The sequence below is a fragment of the Cervus canadensis genome, chromosome 30 (assembly GCF_019320065.1).
Source record: "Cervus canadensis isolate Bull #8, Minnesota chromosome 30, ASM1932006v1, whole genome shotgun sequence".
NCBI lineage: Eukaryota > Metazoa > Chordata > Mammalia > Artiodactyla > Cervidae > Cervus > Cervus canadensis.
Window position 1 is genome coordinate 17,563,349 of NC_057415.1, and position 21,046 is coordinate 17,584,394.

General features: G+C 51.2%; 1 protein-coding gene and 1 long non-coding RNA gene across 3 annotated transcripts in view; one reads left to right on the plus strand and one right to left on the minus strand.

Annotated features, from left to right (window-relative positions):
- Window positions 1–1,860, minus strand: part of LOC122431746 — a 31,320-nt gene extending 29,460 nt beyond the window's left edge. For both annotated transcript variants that reach the window (XR_006266617.1, XR_006266616.1), the window contains exon 1: window positions 1,506–1,860. This is a non-coding gene — a long non-coding RNA (uncharacterized LOC122431746). The remainder of the gene's footprint in view (window positions 1–1,505) is intronic.
- On the plus strand, window positions 686–20,404 carry SUSD3 (sushi domain containing 3). Its single transcript, XM_043453174.1, has 5 exons — window positions 686–1,158; window positions 13,508–13,696; window positions 15,242–15,389; window positions 16,036–16,188; window positions 19,732–20,404. The coding sequence occupies exons 1-5, from the start codon at window positions 828–830 to the stop codon at window positions 19,922–19,924; spliced, it is 1,014 nt and encodes a 337-aa protein (XP_043309109.1). The 5' UTR covers window positions 686–827; the 3' UTR covers window positions 19,925–20,404.
- Window positions 20,405–21,046: the final 642 nt, after the last annotated feature.

Consider the following 21,046-nt stretch of genomic DNA (forward strand, 5'->3'; position numbering starts at 1 on the left):
TGTGATTCCGTGGACTGCAGGCACCAGGCTCCTCTCTCCATGGGGATTCTCCATGGAAGAATACTGTAGTGGGTTGCCATGCCCTCCTACGGAGGATCTTCCCAACCCAGGGATCGAACCTAGGTCTTCCACATTGCAGGCAGATTCTATACCAACTGAGCCACCTGGGAAGCCCAAGAATACTGCAGTAGGTAGCTTATCCCTTCTCCAGGGGATCTTTCTGGCCCAGGAATCGAACCAGGGTCTCCTGCACTGCAGGTGGATTTTTTACTAGCTGAGCCACCAGGGAAGCCCTACTTTAAGGGCGGATCCCTGGATTTACCTTGGTCTGCACTCCTAGTCTAAAGGATGGATCTGTATGTCTATCTTGGTCACCACTACGTAGTCTAATGTTGGATAAACTTAGTGATCCACCATTAAACTAGCAGTGCAGACCAAGACAGACCCAGAATCTTCCACACACCTTCCCCCAGCTCTGCAGGACTGGTCACCAGCGGCTGCCTTGGGAAGACCCCGCCGTGGACTCGGTAATCTTAGAGCTTCCTCAGCATTTCCTGGGCCTGGGCGGGGTGCAGCGCCTGGGCTGGGCGGGGTCCTAGAGAGAGGAAGGGGCGGGCCGCAGCTCTGAGCCTAGCCAGGGGCCCCCTCTAAGGGGGCTGGGTAGGAGGAGTCACGAGAGGGCAGATCCCCCCAGTGGGGTGTGTGAGCCTAGGGCCAGACCCTGGAGGAATGAATCCTGCCCCCACGACCCGGGGGTCCTCACTGAAGAAGTACAACGTCGACACTCACCACAGAGGGCCTGACCCAGTGACACAGACGAGGTTCACATGTGCTACTCACCCAGAACACCTGGTCTGGGGAGGACCCTGGTGGTCGGAGGGGCAGGGACGAGAGCAACGCCTGCGCAGGGCCCTGGAGCGAGACTTTCCGCTCAGCGACTTTCGCCCCCTCGGGGCCGAGTGCTCCCGCGGGGTCGGCCCCGCCCTCTACCCTGCGAGGGCGCGTCCTGGCCGCCCCGCCCACGCTGGCCCCTGCGCGGAGTCCGGCCAAGCGCCGCGGAGGGCGCGGGGATGCGCGGGGCGGCGGCGACCCTCCGCCGCAGGGCGAGGCCCGGGGGGCGCAAGGAGAGCGCCATGCCCACCCCCGGGAACGGCACAGGTAAGGGCAGAGGCTGCGGGCCTCGGGCGGGGGTCTGCGCCCATTACACAGACGGGAAAGGTGAGGGGCTGCGTGCACAGCCTCGGGCGGGAGCGGGTGGGGGCTGGCGGTGGGCTGCACTCTGCCGCGGGGAGGTGCACACCCGGCGGTTAACGCCCCCCGGCTCTCTCCGCCGCCCAGCGGGCGCCCCAGCGGAGCTGAAGCCCGGCAGCGAGTGCCCAGAAGCCAGGCGGCTGCGTTTAGCCGCGCGCCAGCCCAGGTGCGCGCCCTTTCCCAGTGGGGGCCGCCTCGGGGTGATGCGAAGGATGACTGCGCGACGGACTGGGGGAAACCGAAACCGGCCTTACCTCGGGGAGATGCTCCGGTTCGCCGGCTAGCTCTTCAGCCCCACTTTACAGGTGGGGAAACTGAGCTCGAGGGAGGAGAACGACAGTGGGGCCTGGGGTGTGGCTCCGGGGTCTCCGGACGGCTGACTGTTACCGTAAATGTTTGATTTCTGGATTGTTCTGGAGGAGGTTCGTCTTTCTGCCCGCCTTCGGTGTGGGGAAAGCGTCCGAAGCCCGGGGTTCGAATGTGCGCTTTGCGCCTTGAATGCGTCTGAAATGTAATCCTTTTAGAAACACAGATAAACCCAGACGTCGAACCCCCAGATGTTCCTGGAGGCTCACTGGAGGGCACACTGCCCGCTCCCCCTTAAGCCTGAGCGTCTCTGCTCACCTGTGCCCCAGGCCAGGCGCTGAATTGCGCGGGTGGAGGCCGGGCCTGGAGGAGCGGCCTGGCACAGGACACACCCCATTGGGCATGCAGCCAGTCAAGCTTAAAACAGTGACACCTGCCACCTTGGGAGCAATGACGGCTCTGTCTCCGCTGGGAAAACAGGCCCAGGGAAGTCAGTCTCAGAGCAGAGGCATGTGGATTGACGTTGTGAAAGCTAAGACCTGAGACCTGCCCCTGGCCTGGTGGGGTGGGTTTTTCTTTAACTCCCTCTGGCAGCCTGATGCCCCGTCCCGAATTTAGTGTTTCAGTGTGTGTAAAGAGAGGATAATGCGTGTGCGAGTTGGGCAGCGCTGCCTGGGGAGGTGAGTGTCCACTGTGAGGCTGAGGGACTTGCCCACAATCAGCCAAGGAGAGCCGGGGAGGCGGGGAGACTCTGGCTGCATACAGAAGACTGTTTTCAGAGAACTGTCCTGGGAGAAAGGGGGTCTCAGAGTCCAGTCCCTGCCCTCTATCTAGCTTGCCTGGCCTGGCCCCAGCCCTGCTACCCTGGGGATCCCAGCCTGTGAATCTTTCCCAGGAATTTGCGGTTGGAGCACCCCCCACCTTGGGGTATGTCTGGCCTCACTGTGTGCCTCAGTTTCTCCAAGTGCTAAGTGGTGGGCCTTGTATACCTGCCCAGGCTTGTGGAAGCCAGGGAAGGCCCAGTGCACCCACCCTCACCATGGTTGTGCCCCAGGGTATCACTGTTGTCTGGACTGCTCTGCTCCGTAGCCTCAATATCTTAGGCTGTGAAATGGGCACCCACCTCTCCTTGTGGGGCAGTAAAAGATGGGTATGGGGGGGTCTTTAGAGACAGTTTGGCACTGTCTAAAACACAGGAATGGGATGCGTGTTTTTCCTGCAGTCTGTCAAATGGGTACATTATTCTGCTCTTCCTGGAGGAGGTATGCAAATCCAACCAGTCAGACACAGAGTCCTAGGATTCTGTCCTCATCTCCCATGCACAGCCAGGGAGGAGCAGACAGGGGGAGGCTGAATCGGAGCAAGGCCTTAAATCTTTGTTGAATGGCTCACTGGGAGGCTCCCCTCCCACTGCCCTTAGGCCCCTGGCCCTATTCCCAGGGCAGCTCCAGCACTCCCCAATGGAGGAGATTGTCCAGGAACACGGCCCTGCAAGAGGAATACCTCGGGGTTTCAGTGACCAGAGATGACCTCCCATACCCCTGAGAGGGGGCAGCAGAAGAACTGCAGGGGAGGATGAGGACGTGCTCTGTGGACGTCCTCTTGGCTTCACCCCTGCAGGCCAGCCCCACAGCCAGCCTGGGCCGGTTTGACGAAAAGACCGAAACCTGGAGGGAGTGGGTGGGCGTTGGTCTCCCACCAGGGTACAGACAGAGCTGCTGGTTGAAAGAGGCTCTCTGGAGCCTCAGTGTTCTCTCCTGAGAGATTCAGAGTGGAGGGGATGGGGGCACGGGGCTTGCGCTCTTACTGGGTTGGAATTAACCTGGTCATGTTCTGGAGGATGTACCATTCTCATGTGAGCTGACCTGCTGTCAGCGGACTGCCTGGGAGACCCAGGTCTGGACTGTAGCCAGGGACCAGAACCGCAGTCGTTCTGAACCCTGTGCCTGCCTCAGGACACAGCCAGGGCGTGGGCCTCCTGCACGTGGCTCTCCCCACTGCTGGGGTCTTGTGGGTGGGAGTGGGGAGTGACTGACTCTCCAGAGAGTACCTGTGCACCCACACCCCTCACCCATTTTGATTTCTGTCTGAGAAATCCCTCCTGTGGGTTCCTCTTTCCACTTGAGGATGCTGAAACTCAGAACAAGGAAGTGACTTTCCAATCCCGCAGTGACCCAGGCCCACAGTGGGCGAGTCCAGGAGCCTGCCTCCCCCATCTCCCCATTGTCCCTGTTGTCCGCAGCCATGGCCAACATGAAAGGTTAACTTATTTACCTCCCAGCGGATGCGGTCAGGGTTTGAGGGCTGTTTTGGCTCCAGGAAGGAGGATGGGAGGGATGGTCCTGTGGTCCAAGGTTCCAGATAAAAGATTAACAAGCAAGGATTGTTCTTACCCCCACTGGCCAGGCAGGCTGGGGGAGGCATGGGCTGGAAGGACAGGGTATGCAGGCCAGGCCATACACCCACTGTGTGTTAGAGGGTGGGAGAGAGCATTGCCTGGCACTGGGGAGTGAGTTGGGGGAGTTGGATGCACACTTGATGGGCTGATCTGCCTCTCCACTGTCCAGTGACTTTATAAGGTTTGCTTTTGTTTTGCATCTTGCCTACATCAAATCCATTCCTTTTTTTTTTTCCTGTTGTTTTTCCTCTCTTTTGAGATTTATTTGTACATAGTGAAAAAAAAGATGAATTTATAAAGGGTGCAGAGGAAAAAAATGCACCAAAGATTGAGGGGTGCAGGGGTCCAGCCAGAGGAGGGCTGGGGGAATGCAGCATCCAGTGTGTGAGTCGGGCCGCAAGTGGGCAGGGCCAGGCACCAGGGCTGAGTGGGGCTGGAAGGAAAGGACAGCTGGGAGTTGGGGGTGGGGTGGAGACCAGGCCTAGGAAGGATATACAGGGGCAGCTGGGTGTCGGTGAGGATTTTCAGCAGGGGATGGAGGAAGTGGGATTTGCCTCTTAAACATCATGTGTAGGGAGGGACTGTTGGGGGCCCAGCTAGAGCGTCTGGAGGCCTCCAGGCTGTGGAGGGTGTAGTGAGGAATGAGAGAAGAGGCTGGGTTTGCAGTGGTTAGGGGATGTCTCTGGAATGTCTCTGGAGCCAGCTGGTGGTTTCTTGGAATATCCTTAGGAGATGGGTAGACTGAAGCCCTCATCGTCCCCTGACGCTGTGCCACCTTCCTGCCCCGTCTGGCCTGTGTGTCACAAGTTGGGTAGAAAGGTCTGGTGGGGGGCACTGCCAGTGTGTACCTAGGGCCTTCAACAGGTCTGTGGACCTCAGTTTCCTCATCTGGAAAATGAGCCCAGCCCAAAGTGTCTGCCAGCCTTCCAGGCCCAGAGAAGGGATGCAGGACATCCTGTTGGAGTAAGGGGATGGCAGATAAAGGTGTCTTGGCAGAGTGTCATGGTCTCGGGGAAGACTTGGGTCTGAGTCTGGGGGTAGCAGGTGCAGACCCAGACTTGTGTCTGGATACTGTGGACTTAGGATGGGGGATAGAAGTGAGGTATTAAACCTCCTCCCAGGGGCATTCCTGAGCTCCCAGGCACAGGTTTAAGGCCTCTACCTAGTGGTCCCACTCTTCCTATCACCCTGAAGAGCAGGTCATCCTATTTTGCAGGTTGGCAAACTGAATCTGACCAAGTCTAGGACCTAAGCCTAGAGGTGGTGGAGCAGGGCCAGACCTGGTGGAGAGGGGCTGGGGCTGAGAGGGTGATCCTAGCAGACCAGGCCCACTTGGCTTCTCTGCCTTCGCCTCCCTGCTTGATTGGGCTCTCAGATTACTGGAGTTGAGCTCCTTGCCTCCCAGGTAGGGGAAGGTTCCATGATGTACTCACTGCAGGGAGGGGCCTTGGGCAAGGCTCATCTTCCCCCTGCTCTTTCTTTTCAGAGTTATTTCCTCAGACCTTTCATTTTCATTTTGAAAAGAGGACCTGTTCGAACATACACTTGGGCTTGAAGCAGGGGCTCCCTGCCTCTGATGGGCGTGAGACACCTGTATTGGCTGGCCAGAAATGCAGAGTGTGAGGCCACAGGTCTGGGTAGAGAGGCCATGACGCCTTTTAAAGCCCCCATTCTGAGTCTCTCGGCGGCCCTCCTGCCCCCAGCCGCGCAACATGCATGGTCATGGGCAGTGGTGTTTTCACTGGGCCTGGGCTGCGAATTCTCTTGGACCTTTCCCTTGAGTCTTCAGTTTGACGCATACCCTGGAAGCATCCACACCTTAGGCCTGTTCCCTTTCTCTGGCATCGCCCCTCTCCCTCCCACCTTGGTGAGATTCCAGGAGCCAGGACAGGCTCTGGGCCTCTTGTGGGGAGGGCTTATTTCTGTCATTGAAGCTATGTGAGCCCCTTGGGTGATGAAACAGCGGCCGTGCCTGCCTCGGGATTGCATGTCACCATAGCGGAACCCAGCAGATGTACAGGATGTGGCTGTTGACAGCCGGGCCCTTTCCCCACGACAGGGGTGGTTTCCTTGCTGGGTTGGGGCTGCATGTCATCTCAGTCAGCCCCCGCCCAGTCTTGCCCGCTGCCGCATTTACGGGTGAGTTGAGGACCGAATTGGTAACCTGGTCACCCCACAGGTTCAGTGTGGTTTATACCCAGATGTGTGTGTCTGTAGAACCAGCCTGCTGCCTCCATTTCTGAAACTTCTTCTTCTGTCTGTGACTCCCCATGCCAGGGCCAGCTAAGCTGGTAGTGCAGGATGTGGACTGGGCTCTGGGTAGGGAGATGGGCAGCCACCCCCTGGGGCATATGAGGCAGTCAGATAAATTCAACAGTGATGCCTAAGGCTTTCTCCCCACATTAAAATTTTTTTTTAAACATACCACAGAGGGAAGAATTTATATCCACACATCCCCCAGCTCTATCCTACCCTTAACTTTTCACCAGACCTGCTTCATCTCATCTCTTGCCATCTTTTTGTCCCTCCCTCACAGCATCTTATTTTTTTGATAAAGTTCTAGTTGCATCTTTAAAGGATAAACACAGGTTTATCCCTTCCTCCTTTTATTTGCCAGGTGCTGGGAATACAAGTGCCCACGAAGCTCCCACCCCTGCTGATCCCTTCCAAAGGGCCCTCCCTTCTCCGAGGGCCTCATGGGGCTGGGGAGAAAGAAGGTGCTTAGCCACAGAAGAATGGAGAAGTGGCATTTCTAAATGGGGGACTGGGAAGTGTTGCTTTCCGGTGACCCTGGGGAAGGGGCCATGTGGCTGGCCTGTGGCTGCCCTGCTGTGTCTGCCCAGTTCCAAAACTCCAGTCCACTTCCCTGGCTGGAAGGACAACACAGGTCCAAGTACACAGATCCTGAAAAAGAAAAGAGATTTCTCCTGGAGAAGTGCTGATCACAGCTTTCAGCTATTAGGTTGTCTGTTCACTCATTTATACATGCATTCGTTCATTCATTTCTACTTTGGCACCTGTGGAAACACAGTATGATGATTAATTAAGGGCCTATACTCTGGAATCAAGAGTACTACTGTACTACTGTGTACAGTACTGAGTACTCAGTACTCTGTACTGAGTATTGAGTACTGGGTGACCCAAGGCCAGTGAGGGTAATCCGGAAATGTCTGACCGGGGGCTCAAAGTTGGTGCTGTGTCCTCCTTGCCCTGCCTCCCTGGGACTCCCAGCTCAGGCTCCTTACCCCTTCCTGCCTGTCCCCTGCTGCAGGGGAGGACTGCTGCTTAGGTCTTCCTAAGGTGCCCTCTGCCCCTCCCCTTTTCCCACAACCTCACTAACCTGGTGGGCTGGTTTTTTTGAACTAGACCAAGCCAAAAGTAATAACTTAGGTTTCAAATTCACACCTCTTTAATTGAGATAAATATTTCCCCTGAATTTTTCTAACAGGCTTTATTGAGGTATTATTCATGTGCCATACAACTCACAGATTTAAATTTTACATTTAAAGTGTACAACTCGATAGCTTTTAGTCCATTCAGATACGTACAACTATCACCACAGTCAATTTTAGGACATTTTCATCATCCCAAAAGGAAGCCCTACGTAACTTAGAGTTCACCTCCCAATTCCCCCTCTCCCTTACCCCAGACAACCACTGATCTGCTTTCTGTCTCTATAGATTTGCCTGTTGTAGACATTTCATATGAATGGAATTATACAAAATGTGTTTTTTTTGTGACTGGCTAGTTTTGAAGGTTCATCCACGTTGTAGCACATCAGTTCTTCAGATAATATTCCATTGTAAGGGTGAGCCATATTTTAGCTCACCATTTAGCAGTTGATGAACATTTAGGTGGGTTTTACTTTTTGGCTATTATGAATAATGCTGCTAATGAACATTGGTGTTCAAGTTTTTCTATAGATGTGTTTTCCTTTCCCTTGGGTATATTGTTGGGAGGGGCATGACCGCATCATTTGGAAGTGCTCTGAAAACTGTTAGAGAAGCTGCGAAGTGGCTGCCCCATTGACATTCCCGGCTGCAGTGTGTGAGGGCTCCAGTTTGTTTACATTCTTGGTACACCTGTTATCATTTTTTTCATGTGTCTTTTTCATGGTAGACATGAAAAAGTACCTCCCTGTGGGTTTGGTTTGCATTTCCTTGAAGCTAGTGATGTTGAGTATCTTTTCATGTGCTTGTTGGTGGCCCCTGGTATATCTTTATAGAGAAATGTCTGTTCATATCTTTTGCCCATTTATAAATTAGGTTGTCTTTTTATAATTCAGTATAATAATTTATACACTCTAAATGCAAACCCTTTTCAGACAGATGCTTTTGTAAATATTTTCTCCCACTCTGAGGGTTGTTTTTTCACTTTCTTGATAGTATCCTATAAAGCACAAATTTTTTCGTTTTAGTGAAGTCCAATTTATCCATTTGTTTTGTTGTTTGTCTTTTGGTAATCATTGAGAAACCATTGCCATTGGAAGGTCAGGAAGATTTACCCTTATGTTTTCTTCTAAGAGTTTTTATGGTTTTTATCTGTTATATTGAGATCTTTGACTCATTTTAAGCTAATTTTTTTATATGATATAAGGAGAGGTCCAACTTTCTCCTTTTGCGTGTAAGTCTTGTTTTCATGGCACCAAATCATTGAAAAACTATTCTCCTCCTGTTTAACTGTCTTGGCATCCATGTTGAAAATCAGCTGACTGTAAATAGTTTATGCCTTGAGTTTAAATTCTTGCATTGGCCTGCATGTCTGTCTGTATAGCGGTGTCCTCTGTTTTCATCACCATAGCTTTGTGATAAAATTTGAACTAAGGAAGTTTGAATCCTCCAACTTTGTTCTCCTTTTTCAAGATTGTTCTGTGTGTGCTATTCTAGGTCTTTTTGCCTTTCCTTATGATTTGTAGGATCAGTCTGTCAGTTTCTGTGAAAGCAGCAGCCAGGACTCTGATGAGGGTTATGCTGAATCTGGGTTATGCTGAATAAGGGTTAACTGTTAAGTGAGCAGAGGAGCATTGCCATCTTAAACCATACTAAGTCTTCTGACCCCCTAGTATGTCATGTATTTCTATTTTTTTAGATCTTCTTTAATTTCTCTAAACATGCTTTGTAATTTTTAGTTTCAGTTTTACCCTTCTTTTGTTAAATTTTGTTCCTAAGTAGTTTATTCTTTTTGATGCTCTTGTAAATGGAATTGTTTTCTTAATTGCATTTTTAGTTTGCCCTCATTGCCACTGTACTGAAATACAATGGATTTTTGTGTGTTGATCTTGTATAGCATAATCTTGATGGACTCATTTATTAGTTCCTGTAGAATTTTTTTAGGAGTTTCCCAGGGATTTTCTAGATATAGGATCATGCCATCTAATAGAGAAGCTTTGCTTCTTCCTTCCTAATGTGGATGCTGTTTAATTTTCTTAATTAATTGCTCTGCTCACTAGCTTGGGACCATTTCCATTTTTTTTTCCTAACATAACCATTTTTTCTGTTGTGACTTTTGTGTAAGTGCTGTTTATATAAGAAAGATGCTCTGTTACATCTAAGTTGCAACCCACACTCCTTTGTTCTGCTATTGATTAGGAATCTTAAGCTGTGTGTCAATCCTGTCTGTGGGTTCCCTCTCTATCTGTGGGTGTTGGGCAGGTCAGCCACCTCTCCAAGCTTGGTGGCTCATGTTAAAATGATATAATGTCCTCTGCAGACAGTTGAGTGCCACATGAGGGCAAGAATTGGGGTCCTTCTTGACCAGATGTTTCTATCAGACCTGCATTGCTATTGTTAATGTGACACCAACAGTGGATATCTCAGGCAGGGAAGCCCAAATCCTCCCAGACGTGTGGTTTACATGACAACCATGGCCTAGCACACTTACACCCCGTCACCCTCAGCATGTCACCCAGCCTTGCTGTGCTTCAGTTTCCCCATCTGTGAGGTGAAGATGGGTGGTCTTCTCATATGGCCGAAATGTAGTGAACCGTCCATTAGGTGCCCAGTGTTGCTTATGCTCTTCCAATGGTCAGTCCCCACTCCCTGCTAGGTACACAAGCCACAAGGACGCCCAGGCACAGACTCCTCCCTCCAGCCTTTTAGCCTGATGAGGCACCCGCTGGGTTCTTGGTAGGGTGGGGCAAAGGGGTGGACTACATGCAGCTTGGCCAACCTCACCCAAATGATGTCTCTGACTGTCGCTGCCCCACACCAAGGGTCTTGGGCAGCCTTGGTCTCCTTGAGGGCAGAATGCAAGACTGAGGCTGAAGCCTAGCTCTCTCACTGCCCTGTTAACACCCTCACCCTAAGTGGGGCAGGGCCAGCAGGTTCATGCAGGGGGCGGCCTGACCTTCTTGAGCCTCGATTTCCCCTCTGGACAGGGCTGGTTGTGCGCAGACATGGAGGTCTGTCACGAGGTACGTGAGTGCATGTGTGTGACCCTCCTTAGTGACTGCCATGGCCCTTTGGGCAGTCGCAGGCATGGTCTGTCCCCACAACCTATATGACCCCGTGTCCCATGCGTTCCTCGGTGGACCCCCTGTGGGGCTGCTTCCAGGTGGGTGTGGATTTTGGAGGACTCTCCAGCCTACTACATATGTCCTGGGTGTGTGTTTTGAAAACAGAGCTCACAGAGTTTGCTGGTGAATTGGTTGTGGACTGAGAAAAGGAAGTCCAGGGAGGTTCTAAATGTGAGGGCTAGAGCAGGTAAAGAAGAGAGGAGCTGGTGGCTAACATCAGAGTTAGACTAGGGGAACCAAGTGATGAGCAGGCTGGCCAGGGCAGGAGCTTGGCTGGGTGTGGCGGGCTGAGTGGGCCTTAGGACATCTATGCCTGCTGCCCAGGGCACGGTCCTGGCTGGAGGCATCCCATGGAGGTCAGGCGCAGCGTTGTTTTAGGTTGATGTGGAATAACAGGGTCCTCATTCTGGGCAGCGCTAGCCCCTGTCCCAGTCCCCACCCTTGCTCCCACCTAGCAAGGGAGTTGAACACAGATGCTGCCTCTGGTCATTGTGGCCACAGACACGGGCCGGACAGCCTGCTCAACCAGTCTCCCTTTTCTCCCTTTTGAGGCTAAGCACTTTATACACCAGTAGTACCATCAGAAAGTTCCAGAAAAGCAGAAGGAAGAGCCTCTTGCACTCGGGCACGAGGAGGCATGCTCCAGAACATCGGTAGCCACTTCATTCCATATTCTTGAAGGCCAGAAACAACGCACACATCCATCTGTCAGCAGGAACAGGGAAGCATACGGGGCATCTGTACAGTGGGGCTCTGCTCCACCATAAATATGGACAGCTGCCAACACACGCAGCACGACCCCTCTTTCATGCTAAACAAGGGAAGCCAGACACGAAGAACACATGATGTGTCTATCACACGTGTATATCAAGAGGGTAGGCCCAGAGCCTCCTTCTGTGGTTCAGAATCTCTGCCCTGCAGCATAGGAGCTGTGTTACTTCAGGAAACGGTTAAACCACTCTGTGCCTCAGTTTGCTCCCCTGCCAAATGGGGAGGTATTTTGTGGATTGATGAGTTAATACATGTAAAGCATTTAGAACAGCATCCAGCACACAGTAAATTCTGTATATGTCCTTATATAAGGACATCATTGTAACACTTTGTAATGCCATCATTGCTGGCATTCATGTCAGTTGTACTCTGATTAACGGCACTGATGCCCACAGCTGGAGATGTGGGTGTAGACAAATACCTTGTTATAGAAATCCTGGCAGCGGATCGTAAGTACTTACGTTGGCTAAATTCTCAGATGGTTATATACCGGCATAAAGCTCTGAATACACTTTACCAAACTCTGTCCAGAAAGGTTTGGGTCTGCATCCCCATCGGCAGGTCAAAGAGGAGTTGTTCCCAGGCCCTTGCTAAATTCACATGTGGGGTTTTTTTTTGTTTGTTTGTTTGTTTTTACGTTTTGCAAGTGGAGGAGTGAAAGATTAGCTCTCATTTGAATTAGTGTTTCTTCTGTTACTATGAGGCTTCCCAGGTGGTGCTAGTGGTAAAGAACCCGCCAGTACAGGAGATACAAGGGACTTGGGTCCTATCCCTGGGTCAGGAAGCTCCCCTGGAGAAGGGCATGGCAACCTACTCCAGTACTTTTGCCTGGAGGATCCCATGGATAAAGAAGCCTAGCGGACTACAGTCCATAGGGTCACAAAGAGTCGGACACAACTGAAGTGACTTAGCACTAACAGTTACTACGAAGGCAAGCGTTTTCTCGTATCTGTTGGCTACTTGTTTCTTATGAGTAGCTTGTTCACACATCAGTTCATTCTGTTTTACTTGGATGTTCAGCTTTTGCTGATGCGTTAAGATCTCTTTATAAATTACGGGTGTTGAACTTTTGTCCTGTGTTTTCTAAATATCTTTTCCTAATTTTTTCGTCTGAATTTGCTTTTCAGTTATTGTTGTTGTTCAGCTGCTAAGTCATGTTCAATGATTTGTGACCCCATGGACTGCAGCACATTAGGTTCCCCTGTCCTTTTCCCAGAGTTTGCTCAAATTCATGTTGATTGAATCAGTGATGGTATCTAACCATCTGATCCTCTGCCACCTCCTTTTCCTTTTGCCTTCAATATTTCCCAGCATCAGAGTCTTTGCCAACGAGTTGACTCTTTGCATCAGGTGGCCAAAGTATTGGAGCTTCAGCATCAGTCCTTCCGATGAATATTCAGGGTTGATTTCCTTTAGGACTGACTGGTTTGATCTCCTTGCAGTCCAAGGGACTCTCAAGAGTCTTCTCCAGCACCACAGTTCAGAAAAATCAATTCTTCAGTGCTAAGCTGTGCAATATTGTTCTTTCCAGCTTTGGACTTTACTTTCACCACCAGACGCATCCACAGCTGAGCGTCATTTCTGCTTTGGTCCAGCCTCTTCATTCTATCTGGAGTTTTCAGTAATTGCCCTATGCTCTTCCCCAGTAGCATATTGGACGCCTTCTAACCTTGGGGGCTCATCTTCCGTTGTCATACCTTTTTGCCTTTTCATACTGTTCTTGGGGTTCTTGTGGCAAAAATACTGGAGTGGTTTGCCATTTCCTCCTCCAGTGAACCACTTTTGTCAGAACTCTTCACTAAGACCTGTCTGTCTTAGATAGCCCTGCACGGCCTGGCTCATAGCTTCATTGAGTTATGCAGGCCCCTTCTCCATGACAAGGTTGTGATCCATGAAGGAGTTTTCAGTTATTAGGGAATAACAAAAGTTTGTGTTGTTTACTCTTCATGAAATCACATCTGTCAATCTCTTTCCTTCCTTTTCCCCCCCTTGATTCTGCGTTTTAAGCTGCACTTGGATAATAGTTGTCCTTTTGCTTTTATTGTCTTTAGATGTGTGTTTCTTTTATCAACACAATGGTCTTCAGCACCTCTAGATTTCACTTAATGTAGGGATTACACTTTGACCACATGGATGCCACTGTTGCTTGTCTGGGTGACTGACCTTCTCCAGAGCACATATGGTCGTTGGGTCAGGTGAGGTCTCCTGCCAAGCCCCTGCCCCCAAGGGTGGGGTCCTCACGTTGTCTCCCCTCTCTTCTCTCCTAGGCATGTGTGTGCAAGTGCAGCAGCCCCTGCAGGGCACCTTCCAAGTACTTCGTGGGGACGGCACTTCTGTGGGGACTGTCATCGTGTTCCACTGCCCCTCGGGCCACCAGATGGTGGGGTCTGGCCTCCTCACCTGTGCCTGGAAGGGAAACATCGCTGAGTGGTCTTCAGGGACCCCCATGTGCAAGAGTGAGGCCCATTCTGCCTGAGCTGCCCCCAGCTCAGCAGTGCCCCCTGGGGGGAGTGCTGATTTTGTCACATGGATGGCATGGGTGTCCACAGAGAAGGTTCCATGGGTGTCTGTATAAGGTCCTGTTCCCAGGGCTGGTGATCCCTTGGGGCTCCATGTCTGCAGTATAGACTCAAGTTCTAGTAGTTGCTTCAGATTCTAGCACTGCCACTGACTTGGCCTGTCATCTCCGAGAGGTGACTCATGTGTCTGAGGTAGCACTTTACCTGTTAAGCAGAAAACTGCATTTCATTCATGTGTTATTTCATGCACAGATGCAGCAAAGCTTAATAGGATATTCCATGTGCCAAGAATTCTAGGACTGGGGAATGGGATTGCCTGGCTGTGGGGCTCAGTCTGGAGGAGGAGATGGTTTTCTATATTTCCTCTACAGGGTGTTGAAGAATAATACTTAGCACAGTATTTTCCAAAGTGAGGCTACGTATGTTGTGTTAATGTGTATTGTGCATTGAAAAGGGCTCTGTAGTCAATATAATTTGGAAAAGACTGGGTTAACAGGCTGCAGGACTTCTCAGAGCCTTTAAAATACTCATGTGGTGGTTGAATTTCTGAGAAGGAGAGTGTCTCTTAGGATTAGACTCCAACAAGAGATAGAAAACCCAAGATAATGAGGGTTACCAAAGTAATGGGGGATTATGAGAGGTTTTTCTTGCCTCTGGCCCTCAGGATGGGCAGTCCTATGCCTGTATAGTGCCCCCTGCTGGGGACCCAGGCTCTTTCCATATTGTGGCTCTGTTGGGCATGACCTCAACTGCATGATCCATGGAGTTGTTACAGGATTAGTTGCAGGGCAAGAAAGGCTCTTAGAAGTTGTCCCACACCCCTGCCCCACTGTTCACCACTGGCCAGGATGTGGTCATGTGAAGGGAAACTGTAGTAGTCTTCAGTCAGGATGGCCAGTGTCCAGTTAGGGCAGAGGGACTAGGAAATGGAAAGCGTGATCCATATCTACTACATCGGGAAATGTGCAATGTTGTTCAAATTAGGATTCTGGGCCTCAATTTCGAGAACATCCTTTAGAGCCTGATAGAACTAGTACTCGGCACATAGCTGATAATGTGCCAAAGGCCCTTTGACCCCAAACACTGGTGTTTTCCTTTTTTCCACACCTTCCTAGAAAGTGACCTAAGAAGGCACATAGGCCCCCAAAGGGTTTTGCCAGCTTGCAGCATTGTGAAAATAGACCATGTGTTGTCTACTGTTCTCTGGTCTCAGGAGTCCAGTCTACAGGGGATGGAGCCAAAGAGACCATCACTGAACTGCCTGTTAGAGCTTCCCCCAGTATGCCACCCAAAACTCGTGCACACTCACCAAAACCCTGCTTAAATACCCACTTCTTGGGGGCAGTCTTACCTGGTAGCCCTACCCCTACAACAGTTTTCACAGACCTTCACCTCATCTGTCAGTAGCTCCCTGGCTTCCCCATGGAACGGGGCTCCCTGAGGGCAGGCTGGGCCCAAGAGCTGGTCTTGTCTCCCTCACAGCTGTGCCCCCCTACGAAACCTTTGGCTTCAAGGTGGCCGTGATCTCCTCAGTCATCAGCTGCGCCATCATCATGCTCATGTCCATGGCCTTCCTCACCTGCTGCTTCGTCAAGTGTGTGAAGAGGGGTGAGCAGCGGCGATCCGACAGGTACAGTGACCTGACTGCCGCGGGACACCTGCTGGGCACTTCGGGACCCCTAGGGTGTCAGGGAGCGGGGCTGCTGCGATCGTGGCCTCTTGCTGTTCACAGAGCATCTAGGCCGTGGCTTACTTGTTTGGTCTTTTGTAAGACAGGTGACAGGGACACGGGGGCCTTTCTCATTCTGCTGACTGTGCACACCCCCAGTGTATGCTCTGCTGTGTGTGGACGTGCACGGCTGACCGCACGATGGGCCTGCAGGTGGAGTCTGACTCACCTCTACTTTTCTTCACAGAAATTTACCCTGTTTTTTTTTTGTGTGTGTGTGTGGAGGTGGGTTTTGTGGGGTATTTTTTTTTTAACTGTGGTAAAATATTTACAACATAATAAAAGTTACCATGAGCAGCATCTTTCAGTGCACAGTTCAGGGGTGTTGGTTATATTCACAGTGCTGTGTCATCATTGGCTTGATTCATTGCAAGATCTTTCCACCACCTGTCTTTGTAAGTGGTTTTTCTGGCACTTACTCATCACCCATGACTGCCTTCTCCCTACAGCAGCAGAAGTGTCCAGACCTAAAATTCTCACTCTTGGCCTTGCAGAGGCTTGCAGGACACGCTTGCACCTGAATGTCTCTCCCCCCATCTCTCCCCAGGGCAAACCAACTGTGGCTCCAGCTGAGAGGCGAGGATTTGGAGACGGTGCAGGCTCCCTACCTCGGCCTTAAGGGCATCAGCAGCGACAGCAGCATCAGTGGAGGGTCCAGGATCCAGCCTGTCCAAGTGCATGACAATCGCAGCTTCACCACGTGGGCATGGGCAGGGCAAGGAGGGCGGCAGGGCAGTGATAAGGGCGGGGTGGGAGGTGCCTGGCTTGGCCAGAGAACCTGGACGCCAAGGGCACTCACAGTCCGCACATGCTGTGAGTCCAGGCCCGCCAAGGCCTCGACTCCCATCTGTCAGACGAGCTGATGGTCCTTAGCTGCAACCTGTGCCTGACCGTGTACCCTAGTACCTGGAGCTGCCCTCCACTCCATGTCTTTATCTTGTCACCCCGTGTCCAGAGAAGGAAGCTTCCGGAAATGAGTATTACCCTTCACCAGGACCCACAGGGCCCTGTCAGTTTGCTCCGTCTTCCCGTCTCTCTCCCTGCCCCTCTGTCTCTCCGTTTCTGTCTCTCCTTGTTTCGCTTTCAAAACACACACACACTTTTTATGAACCAGTTCAAGGACATTTTTTACATACTTTTTTTTGACTCAAGGAGTCTAATCTTGGCGGAATGTGGACTGCAGATAGAACATCTCCCAGTGTTTTTACCAGCTTTGAGTGAGCACCCTCTGTCCCAGGGCTTCCCGGTGTCTGGGCTCCTTAAATCGGACAGGATGTTTGTCTTTGGTGGTGATTCCCTTGGCACACTCAAGGCCAGTGGTCTCCTACAGACTCTGTATTCTGGACTGGCTTGGCGTTCCTGCATGACTCACTTGGGCAGCATTTCTGGTGCAGGTGCCCCGTGAGTGGTGTTGGTGTGTATCATGGATGTAGGCTGGGCTATTGCCCTGCAGGCATGAGGTCTGGGCCCTCTTGGCTGAGATGAGCCCGTTGTCAAGTGACAAAGACAGGATTCTGCTAAGGGTCACTCTGCTGCCCCCATGACCCCTGGCCTGTAGCCTTAGCATCCAGGGATGATCCAGCCAGAATCAGTTTTGGCCCTGGCGGTTACGGAATAATGATTTTAATTCCATTGTGATTCTGTTATTCCCTCTCTGAGGAATGAAGATGGATTTTGTCTTACCCTTCCTTTCCTTTTCATTTTGTTTTGTTGTTTTTGTATCACTCTGAACTCATAGGTATTCTTTTCTCAAACTTTAAAAAAAATTTTTTATTTATGGCTGTACTGGGTCTTCGTTGCTGCTCCGGAGCTTTCTCTAGTTGTAGCAAGTGGGGGCTACTCTTTGTTGCAGTATGCAGGCTTCTCTTTGTGATGGCTTCCCTTATTGCGGAGCGGGGGCCCTAGGCTTGCTGGCTTCAGTAGCTGCAGCACCTCCTCTCGCACAGGATGTTCTGGCCCATTGAGTGCTTTCTCTGCCCCTCCCTGGCATTGCAAGGTCAGTTTCTGCTCATTTCCTCAGTCCATCCCCCCAGGAACCTCCCAGGGAGCCCGTTGCTTGAGCCTGACACCTCTCTGTGTGACAACCACTCATGCCTTGTTTTCCAGCCTTGTACAGTGAGGATTATGGTGGGCCTCACTTCTTGGCCCTGTTGAGGTGATACAGGTCAATGGGCTTGACTGGGCCCGGAGTACAGTTTCAGTGAGTGCCAGCCGTTGTTGTTAATTCTTCTCTCGTCCCTGGTACGCACATGAGGAAACTGAGGTGCTAGAGGTGGTGGCCTGTGCAGGAGTAGCAGGGGCCTGTCTGATCCCACGTCCACACTCAAAGTGCTGGGGCTGGCTGACTGCTAGGAATTGACTTCCTACCTCCTTCCCTTAAACTTCGGACACACGTTAGACATACATGGTGATGGCCATGGCAGGAATGCCACCTTGCACCCTTTCCACCTGACCTGACACGTTGTGTTGCCATGGTGGTCCGAGGCCCCTGGAGCTTCACTCCAAACACTTCAAGTGCTGTGCTCAGGTTTAGGCAAATGCCTGTACTTAGAGCCGTTTTTCTTTTTTGAGATGGCATTTTGGGACGATCCTAGGAACAGATTGTTTAGGTCAAATAAGTCTGAATATTTTTGTTACCATATTCTTTCTCCAGGAACCCAGTACCAGTTGAGCCATTTTTACAGCTAGCCATTGCCAAACATTTATGATTTGTTTTCCATCACTTCCCTAGCAAGTGTGAGTTACATCGCTGGTTTTAATCAGTATTTATTTGATTAATATTGAGAAAGAGCATTTTCTCCTTCCTTTTGCTTACCAGTCGCATTGCTGGCTTTAGACATTTTTGGTCTGCTCTGCTGAATTGCCTGATGTTTTTTCTCATCAATACTGGAAGCTCCATGTACATTGTAGAAGAGATCCTTACCCATCAGCCAGCTGCCAGCACTTTCCTTTTTGTTTCAGTTATTTTCAGATTATGTTCAGAATATATTGGTAGTGCATATCCTTTTCATATAGTCACATTTCCTTGGCAGGTTTCAGAGCCTCTCCATTGCCGCCTGCCCTGTGACACCCTCTCCCCATTATAGACCTGTGACATACTGTCTGGTGTCTCAGTTGGGAAGAGCCCCAGTGGAATAGGGGAAGGAATTGTTGCATTTCAGGATGTATCATCCTAGGCAAGGCCTAGATGCCCCGGTTCTCCCACTGATTGGTGGTGAAATCATCTTTAGTAAGGTGAGGTTTGCCCCTTGACCTTACTTTTTTTTCATAAATGCTTCCCCGCACTCATATTGTGCCAGGCACTGTTCTAAGCTTTTCCAAACATTACTTGTTCTAACTGTAGGAGTAGGAACTATTTTTTTATCCCATTTTGAGAAACTTGTCCAGAATAACACAACTGCTAAGCATGAAGCTAGGTTTGAAGTCAGCTCCAAAGTCTAGCTCTAAAGTCAGTGGACTTGCTTACTAAGCTGATTTTCCTTTCCGCTAGTTAGTTTATTCACTCACCTATTCATTGAACCAACAGATAACATAATTCCTATTACTTAGAGCTTTCCTGAGGACTAGATGTGGGTGGGAATAGAAATCTGGGAAAGCTTCCTGGAAGAAGTGGTGCCTGAGGTGAATAGATTGGGAGAGCCTGTATTGGAGAGGAGAGAGAGAGCATCTTAAGGGGAAGAAGTAGCCAGGCAGCCTCAGGAAGCAGAAACCAGTGTAAGTGGGTGGGAGCAGGGCCAGGTGGACAAAGGTGGGGGCCAGGGTTTGCTCAGCTTGGAAATTGGGTGGGTTTGTGGCTTGGGGGCTAGAGGAGGCCACAAGGGAAGTGAAGATATAGAAAGTAGGAGATCTGGCCCCAGCGTGCCAGAGGAGAGCCTGGCAAGAGTGAGGGTGTCCTCCAGAATGTTCCTGGGACCCCAGTGTCCCTTCTCTGCCTAAGGCATGCTGTTTCCACATAGTTTACACTCTGAATAAGCTTCCTTCCTCTAGAAAGCCCCAGGAAGGTGGGTGTGCTGCTCCTTGAGTCATCCCTCTTGTATGAAGGAGGGACTTGAGGCTCAGTGAGAGGCACCTATGGAGGGGCCTCCTTGGGTGCAAGGCAAGAGAAAACAGGGGCCCTCACCTTGGGGCAGCAATCTACCCCAGACCCATTGCAGACCAGGGCCTGGTACCCAGCATGGGGGCAAAGTTGGAGTTAAATGGAGTCCTCACTCTTCCCCCACGCTCACACTTCCTCTTCCTGCAGAGACCTTGGCGAGGGTACCAGAGAGCTGGCCAGCGTGGCCCGAGGCGTGGACAAGGACTTCTGGACCGCTAGTGGCCCCACCAGCTCACCCCGCGCCCAGGTGATGGTGCATACAGCAAACCCAGGGCAGATCCTGCCTCCCTCCAGGCCAACTGTGATGCTCAGACAGCCTGCAGCCTACGTCCCAGGGTGACCAAAGCAGAGGCCAGAGCCTGCCCTCCACAGTGGGAAGGCCAGGACGACCCTACCAGCTGACACCTGCATCTCGACATGTGTCCAGCTCAAGATTGGTCAGTGAAGTCAGCTTCCGGGCTTAGAGATCCCTCAGAGCATTGAGTTGGGGACCCTCTCAGGGGGTGACCTGTCCCAGGGGAGCCCAGCCATAGCTGTTTTTATAGACAGGGCTCCTTGAAACCACCACTGAGGTTCACAAAACCAGCTGCAGCCTCCCTCTAGTGAGGCTCCTTTGAAGAGACTGGAGGACATTTAGGCACATCTAGTTTTGCATAGCAGAGTGGAGGAGATGACAGCACACTCCTCCACAGTTACAGCTGGCTGCCTGGTACCTACAAGTAGAGACCCAGCTGGGATGCTGCATCCATTATCTGTAAAGTTGTGGTAAGGGGTATGAAATAAACAATTCTTTGAAAAACAATAAAGGTAAGAATTACTGCCTCAGTTTTCAATCCCTGTGTAACGGAGCCTCAAATGTAGCAGCATAAAACTGTAGTTTCTTGTTATTACAGCTTGGGATTCCAGGACTGCTGGGCTCTGCTGGCCAGTGCTCACAGCAGCTCCTCCCATGTGCTTGTGGTCAGCTGGATTGCTGCCAGGTGTCCCCAGAGACCCACGAAGTGGTGACCACCTCGAGTGGCCAGGCCTCCTCACATCACGGCAGCTGGTTTCCACAGTGAAAGTCCCAAGTGCAAACCTTACCTTTCAGGGCCTCCGAAATCACCCTCGGTCACTACTTCTGTGTTTCATTCAGTGAGGGGAGGTACTTGGACTCCACTTCTCTCCTGAACCAGTTGAAATCCGACTTCCAGCCTTCTGAGATTTGGGGTGTGATCTCTCTGGCCATTGAGGAACCTCACTGGTGTTTGCTCTCTGAACTTTACTGCTTCCTGGAGGCCCTGCAGTCACGCTGAGGATGTAAGGAGAAGAGCCTGACGAAGAAGAGCTGGTGGTCTTGAAAGAGCCTGTGCTACCCTGAAGCCACGTTCGTCATGGTTTCCGTCACTAACAAATATGTCTTGATACAGATTACACGGGGCAGTCCATCTGTCCTGCCTCCAGCAGGGGGCACTTGGGTGGT

Excerpts from the sequence above, each read along its gene's own strand:
- SUSD3 (XM_043453174.1), top strand. The coding sequence starts at position 828 with ATGTGCTACTCACCCAGAACACCTGGTCTGGGGAGGACCCTGGTGGTC. Across the intron at positions 13,697-15,241 it reads AGGGACCCCCATGTGCAAGA|CTGTGCCCCCCTACGAAACC; the intron begins GTGAGGCCCATT and ends TCTCCCTCACAG. Across the intron at positions 15,390-16,035 it reads GAGCAGCGGCGATCCGACAG|GGCAAACCAACTGTGGCTCC; the intron begins GTACAGTGACCT and ends ATCTCTCCCCAG.